The 7,590-nt window shown below is 36.7% G+C and overlaps 1 protein-coding gene across 1 annotated transcript; it reads right to left on the bottom strand.

Annotated features, from left to right (window-relative positions):
- On the bottom strand, positions 1–4,583 carry LOC119083789 (facilitated trehalose transporter Tret1-like). The gene is made up of 6 exons (XM_037193595.1): positions 4,500–4,583; positions 4,246–4,435; positions 3,242–3,902; positions 1,571–1,888; positions 1,382–1,503; positions 1–682 (listed from the first exon to the last, which is right to left on the bottom strand). Exons 1-6 carry the CDS (start codon positions 4,548–4,550, stop codon positions 543–545), a joined length of 1,482 nt encoding a protein of 493 aa, XP_037049490.1. The 5' UTR covers positions 4,551–4,583; the 3' UTR covers positions 1–542.
- Between the last annotated feature and the right edge of the window lie 3,007 nt (positions 4,584–7,590).

Genomic DNA, 7,590 nt, shown 5'->3' with positions numbered 1-7,590 from the left:
TTTGCGGTAAAATGTGAACATTCAGATCATTTATTTCAAGAAACTTTAAATAATAATAACAAGAAAAAGAAAGAGAATTCGTGTAATAAATTCATAATTTCATTAGACATACAAGTTTGTTGATTGCGGTCGCAAGACTATTGATTTGGTTTCAATATATTTCGCACAATTCAGACACATTTATAACACTGCCAACGAATAAATTTTTAAATTTACGGCAATCTTGAACTCTAATATACTATTGTACCCAGGTTGAATATAAGCTGTACAAAGTAGGAAATTGACACTGGCATTGGTTTGCAAAAAGTCAAACAAATTAATTGTCTCGTCAATCATTTCGAATTTCTATTTAAAGAAAATTTCCATCGCGTCACATTGAACGCCGTTACGAGTCTGATACAAGATTGGTGATGAACAATGGAATCATAGATTAGTGAACGTCATTTCCTTTATGATTCACTAGAGATACACGTACAATAAAGATAGTTGAGGTCAGAAAGGATCATTTCAATCAATTTCGGAAATTCGGCAAATTATGGAATTTAGGATTCAGCTGTCAACATGCCAAGAAGATCATCCAGTGAGCAACCCTTCGAGTCCGGTATACAAGATTTAACAAATATGATTCCATAAATGCAGATGAAGCCGTGCATCCAGAAGAGAACATCGGTGTAAAGTAAGCCTGTAAAAATATAGAAATTAACAAGGAAACTTGATTACCAGCTATCATCTTATGGATGAGTCTATTCGAGGAACATAAATGCGAACGAAAAACGGATCATAATAGACCACTTAACAGTATCAACTCTAGGGACAATATGTCTAACTTCCCAACCAAAATTGGATGAGTTTGATTCCAAGGCTGTAAACGTTGGCGAGGAGGTCATGCAGATAACCAATTTATTGGATACGCGGTAACCCACCACTTTTGAAGATTTTACATAAAAATAACGCCTCATCATCACGGCGACGAGAATCATCACAGGAGGTGAATTTTTGTATGAAATTCGCCATGTTATCGTCAACTGTGGTGTGTCACCTGCCTGTCTGTCTCTGCGTGACCTTCTTATATTCATACAATTTTCGTTTGTTTTTCATGCAACTTTTAATTAAAAAGACAAGAGATGGCGCGTCTACCTTTGGCACCAGTTAGCTTCGCCGTCGTGACGTGATCAATTTCAGTGATTTGCTCAAAATTTTGCATTTTCTTGTTAATTTTATCGTCAAGTTCTTCCAATTTTAACGATAAAATCAACGAACAACAAAAAAATTTCATTTTTTTTACAATTCACTAAAATTGTACATTTTACCTCCCGTCGCGAATTTACTCGAAATATGGTGGTCATTGGCAAGACAACAAATTCACGACATTTAAACTCACTTTTCCCGCGATTATTTTTGAACAATATGAAGATTCCGTAAATACATATCCAGTGAAACGACGTCGCAACCGTGGCCAAAATATCACGAAAAGTTTCAGGTAAAACGTCCGCCATTACCAACCTGACAGTAATTTGTGAAATTCTCATTAAATGTTCGTAAAACAAACGCCGCACCATCAACATCTTACCAGACAATCGATCCAATACCAACGGAATAGCCCACAATGAAAACAATCGACAGAACGAAAGGAATCCACTGATAATCGGCAGCGATGCTCTGCTCAAGATTGTCAGCCTTGATAAAGAAGTAGCTGCCGAGTGCCATTAGCGAAAATGCCATCGTAGAGAACGAGAAGTAGAGTAAGTTTTTTCGCGTCACAATGACGATCATCACTAGGGACACCAAGCTGCCACCAAGTTTTATCTGATCGATCAATCGGAAGACGTAATTTTCGTCTTTTGTTGCATCGATTGCCTCGTGGAACTTGACCATATGTAGTTGGATTCTTTGTAAATAGACGAAATTGAAAAGGAAATCAAAGCTTTTAACAGCGCGCAACTAGGCATGGGCGATAATGATAATGATTATCGATAATTATCAATTATCGATAATAGATAATTATCGACTTTTTTTATCGAAAATTATCAAAAAATATCGATAATTCGATATATCGATATTTCGGTCCGAAAATCCGATATTTATCGATATATTCCGATATATCGGTATATTATCATGAATTTTCAGATAAATATCAAGATATCGATATTTTGATAATTATCGAATTCCGATATTTTGATAATTATCGATAATTATTAAATTATCGATAACGATATGATTAATCAATTATCGATAATTTCTTTCGATTGATATTATCGATAACTTTGAACGTCTCTCATCCCTACGCGCAACTTTATCATTATACATACTGACAAAAATCAATTTTGTGAGAGAGCAAGCTGTCAAGTAAAACAAAGCGAAAATTGAAAAAATTTAATTTTGTCTCTCACGCTGAGTACTTTTTTGGTAAGTGGAAATCAAGAACTAAAAGTAAATCAAAATGAATGTCTGCGTAAACGGAGTCAAAACAGAATAAAAAGGAATGGCTTTTTTGTAAACGGAGACTGTGCAATTCGTGCTTAATGCTTGATTTCCATTTACCAAAAAAGTACTCAGCGTGAGAGACAAAATTAAATTTTTTCAATTTTCGCTTTGTTTTACTTGACAGCTTGCTCTCTCACGGCTCTCTCACGGAGTACTTTTTGTTGGTGGAAACCATACTAACTTAAGGCGACACTGATTCTGAGTTACATAATATGAGATACGACACGATTGACGCTCTTCAGCTCACGACATAGATCAAACCACATACAAGGTACATGCAAAGTAAATAAACACTGAAGGTAATGTAAATCCACAGTTACACACGGATCCAAATTTTCAGGTGAATTTTAGCTCCGTCATGTTGCACACGTATTGAATTCGTTTGTGTCAAGTTGCATCTAGTGGTGAATTTGGAACGATTTAGCGGCGTTATGTTGCACACACATAAAATTCGTTTGCGTCAAGTTGGATTTAGTGGTGAATTGGAAGGATTTAGGGCCGTCATGTTGCACAAGTCTAAGTTAGACACGTTAGAGAACATACGAAAATGAATTCACCTGAAAGTTTGAATCCGTAATTTCTCTGTTCCGCTGAGGGTCTGCATTACCTTCAGTGTTTATATACTTTGGGTACATGCGCATGAAAACTAACTTACTATGACAGCGCCATCTGTACAAGAATTAAAATTGGTTTGGTGTTCTATGTCGTGATCTTGTGCCGAAAGAAGTGCATAAATTAGTGTAGTAAATGTACTCACGTAGACATGCCCGAATAATTTGCTAGAAAAATTAGCTGAAGAACTACCACCAATGGATTGAAACTATCTTTCAGTGAAAATTTGGGAATCTTTATCAAATTGAACAGCGTCGATTCGCTGGCCTTTTTGACAAGATCCAATTCTGTATTCTGCGCTGTGTTCCCATCGACCCTTTCTTCATTTTCTTGCATGACAGTTGTTGATCCATCACTGTCAATAGTTTGTTTGATCTCAGACTCAACGAATGCTTCATTGTCCGAAGTCCATTCCGTAACGGCTGGTGTATCCTGAGCACATTCGATTTCCAGTAAAACACTCTCACCTTCAGATGTTCCTGTCAAACGATCGTCGATCTCACTTTGTCGTGTCTTCTTTTCCTTGGCTCGCTCCGTTTTCAATTTTTTTGCGGCAAGCCATGGCGCCGATTCGTTGAGGAACAATGTTAACACGAAGAAAATGATGTGAAGCGCAGCAGCAAAAAATGCGATGTGAGTGTATGTGAAGTGGTCGTGGATTGTGTTGTACAGTAAGGTTCCTCCATTGAAAAAGATTGACGGAATTACACCTAGGATGCCGAACAGTTCCGGTCGTATTGTTTCAACGAGATAAATTGATGAAATTGGATAGGTCGCACCGATTGCGAAAGCTACTATCGCATGTCCTGTAAATGAATGTTGAAATTTGAAACTGATTTGAAAATGGCAACAGACGAGATCAACTGAAACGGCTGTGCTGATTGGTGTCGAAGTAACCGAATAATGGGGGAGAGGAAGAGGTGCGGGTCGAGGTATTTCAATTCTTGTACCGCATAAATACAGTGCAATCAGAAAGTCGCCGAACATGCGAACGGTGGAACAATAGACATTCGAACAATAGAGGTCGCTTCTATTATTCTTCTGCTTGTTCTATTGTTCACGTGTTCGGTGACTTTCTGCTCGCCATGTATACTCTTCACCTCGGACGTTACGCTTAATTGTCTGTCTGCCACTGTGTCCTGACCTTACCCGCAACAATCACTTGAAAGTAGTCGTACACTTCACAGCTTTTCGTATAAGTTATCAAAGTCCAGCCGACCACAAATGTCGACGCAATGACTGCGAACGTCTTTTTACGACCAATCGTCGGAGCTGCTAGTGTCACAAAAACTATTCCAACAGCACCCATAATCGGTGCCCAACCACTTTTAGTGTCTGACTGGAAGGGGAGCGTTTTCTAGATTAACATTTAATTTGTCTGGATTTTACGGTTAGTTCAGCACCTCATTTTGGAAGATTCCAAATTTTCTATTGAATGCATCAAATAACGGCATGCTGAAGAACAACAGAGCCACGACCAAGGCTGCACAGAGCTGTAGTTTAAGACATAATTTTAGATTTGATTTTGAAGAGTTTAGACATTTACGGAAATAATTTACTTCTGTAAGAACTACAGATGGGGTTGGTAACGGAACAGGAATGCAACGAAAAATTGAAATTTTTGAATAAAACTAACAATTTACTTCTTAAGGTGCCAGCGCACTTAAAATAGTAATCCGTTTTGCATCCGTTTTCACTCCATTTTGCCTTCGTTTAGCAAAACAAAATTGAACTCGATTCAATTTTGGCTCCATTTTTACGTATAGCTCGAAGTTTCTTTTATTGCCAGGTTAAAGCGCCGTACATCGCTTGTAAACATTGCGATAATAAACCGCTTTAACCTGGCCTTAAGAGCTCGTTCAGAAATTCTTCGTTAAGTTTCACCGGTGAGGATTTTGACACTTCTTTCATATAAAATATGTCAAAATCTTCACTTTGGGTAACGAGTCTTTAGTTACTAAACGAGTTCTAAATGAAAAAATTTGATTGCAAAAAACTCAAACATTCAAAAGGTCAAAGTAAACGGATGAACCGTTTAACTGCGCTGGCAGACTTACCACCCATCACCATGTTTGTTTCTAATTTCCTTTTAATTTTCTGATTTTTTTCTTCTTTCGAATGCTGACCTACCACCCGATGTGCTCAATTACTACTAATCCCATAAAAATGTTGCGATTTACGATAATAAAATAATTGCGAAACATTAAAATTAAAGCAAAGGTGTGGTGAAAAGCTTCACACGTAATCCATCTATTAGGGGTGAGTATGTATGCTAGTCCTTACATCTGATTCAAATGTTTACATGGGTCTCAAAGCCATGACTATGGAAGCCATGATTATGAAAAGACTGTACGTAAATTTCGCAATATGCAAGCACACGTACATGTATTGTGAGCCTACGCCTCAGTTGAAAGTAACCTTACAACAAAACTCAATTTCATTGCTAGATTTACTGGTGCTTGAGGTAGAAGTAGGCGACACCTTCCGGCAAAAAACTTGACTTATGTAACAACAAAAGAAATTTTGAAAAGAAATGATCATTTACTGTCAAAATTTATGAACGATTTTTGTTTTTGTCGACTCTAATAGGCGCTTTGCAACAAAAGGTGAGAACAAAAGGCGAAGCCGAACAAAATTAAACATGCTTATGTCAGATTTTCTAATTTTTTTGAATTTTTTGACATTTAAATGCACTCAAATTACTCTTGTACTGACACCTGGAACACACCTATTAAATTGTTGCCTGATAAGTTACAGCATCCAGTGGTATTTTGTGTGTTTATTTTTAATAGTGTAAGCACGGCAGAGTAAAATAAACCAGGCAGGAGCGGTTCATTTTTGAAACGTCAAATAAGGAACCTAATGCATGAAAATGAACTCAAATGAACACTGGACATAAATTGAAAAATTTAATTCGCAAAACACAAAGGCTACCAGATAATTCATGTCCCTAGTCAAATCAAGCCTGCGAATAATTCAATTTATGTCCTGTGTTCATTTGAGTTCATTTTCATACAGTGTATTAGTTCGCTTATTTGACGTTTCAAAAAGGAACCGCTCCTGCCTGGTTTATTTTACTCTGCCGTGGAACAAGTGGAAATACAGAATTTCCACGAACATCGAACATAAAGATTAACATTACCCCTAATGTGTAGATTAATAAGGAGTGTTGTATCATGTGTTTCATCGGCAGAAAATCAGCTCACCGACACACAACTATCAAATTGGGTCTTTTGACTTTTTATTGTTCGTTATGATAATTGGGGATAATTTACATTTTCTATTTAGATAGATGACGTTGGGACATATGAGTTAAATAGTCGTAGTAATTCGGGGTGGATACAGCGAGTTAAATAGAATGATAAATGTGGACGGGTGATCAATGTTTTTACTGGAATACTCTAGTCTTTCTATAAGACGTCATCATCATTGGCAGTTTTACGACAAAAAAAAAGTCATCTGGCCGTTCATAAAATATTTGTCAAAACTGATGGAAGACAGGCTGATTTAACGATGGAACTTTAACCCCTAAGTAGGCTTCAATTTTAAGAATTGAGTGTAAAGGTCCCTACACGCCGGACGACGTTTAGCTCTTCGTTTACGTGACAGTTCGTTCAAACAATGGGAAAGATGCAGAGTTTTCATTATTCAAACGAACTGTTGCATGAATATGCAATTCAAAAATAACATTTCTCACTTGATACTTGATACAATGATCTAAGAACAATATATCAATTTGCACACGAACAACTATAGCGACTCATAATCGAAATGAAATTCCAATTCATCACTATCAGGTTGTTCATTCTAAAAGGTTTTATTTATGTCACTAATTTGACTGTTGACTGTTAAATCCTTCCAACAAAAAATGTCATTCAGTTACCAACGTGTGTGTTCTCGCTTAATTCCTCTTTATAAGTGGTAGAGTAGATTATTTTCAAACTATTACCATGTTTCAATTGGACTCAGATAAACCGCGCAGCTTTAAATTGCGTTGATCAAACAGATCACAAATCAAAAATTTCCAAATTTTTTTAAAACCCCGAAAATCAACCGGATATTGATGACTATACACATTCAATTGAATATTTAGTAATTTTATTTCATTTTTATTATGGTTTTTTCAGACTCGCAAGCTTAGCCGGTACACATTGTTTACAATCAACATTGTTCCGAAGTGGCATTGTTTTGTCAGGAGTTCGACAAACACGACGTGTGACAAAAGTAGATTACTTTACTAGGGATAAAAAGATGAAAAGTAGAGTTTTCGTGTGAATTTGATCCGAGGCGTAGCCGAGGTCAATAAACACACAAAACGGAGACTTTTTATTTTTTAATTCCGAGTTGTGTAACGGATTTTACATGCTGAGGGCGTTGGAGGTAGTGCCTGAAACATGAAAGGTACGGTTATCGACGCATGTAGCATGTAAAAACATTTAATTTGAAAATAAGGTTCTCTTTCGAATTCATGTTTATGTTGAAAATGACTTTGAA

The sequence above is a fragment of the Bradysia coprophila genome, unplaced genomic scaffold (genome assembly GCF_014529535.1).
Source record: "Bradysia coprophila strain Holo2 unplaced genomic scaffold, BU_Bcop_v1 contig_70, whole genome shotgun sequence".
Taxonomy (NCBI): Eukaryota; Metazoa; Arthropoda; class Insecta; order Diptera; family Sciaridae; genus Bradysia; species Bradysia coprophila.
This window is presented reverse-complemented; position numbering and strand designations above follow the sequence as displayed.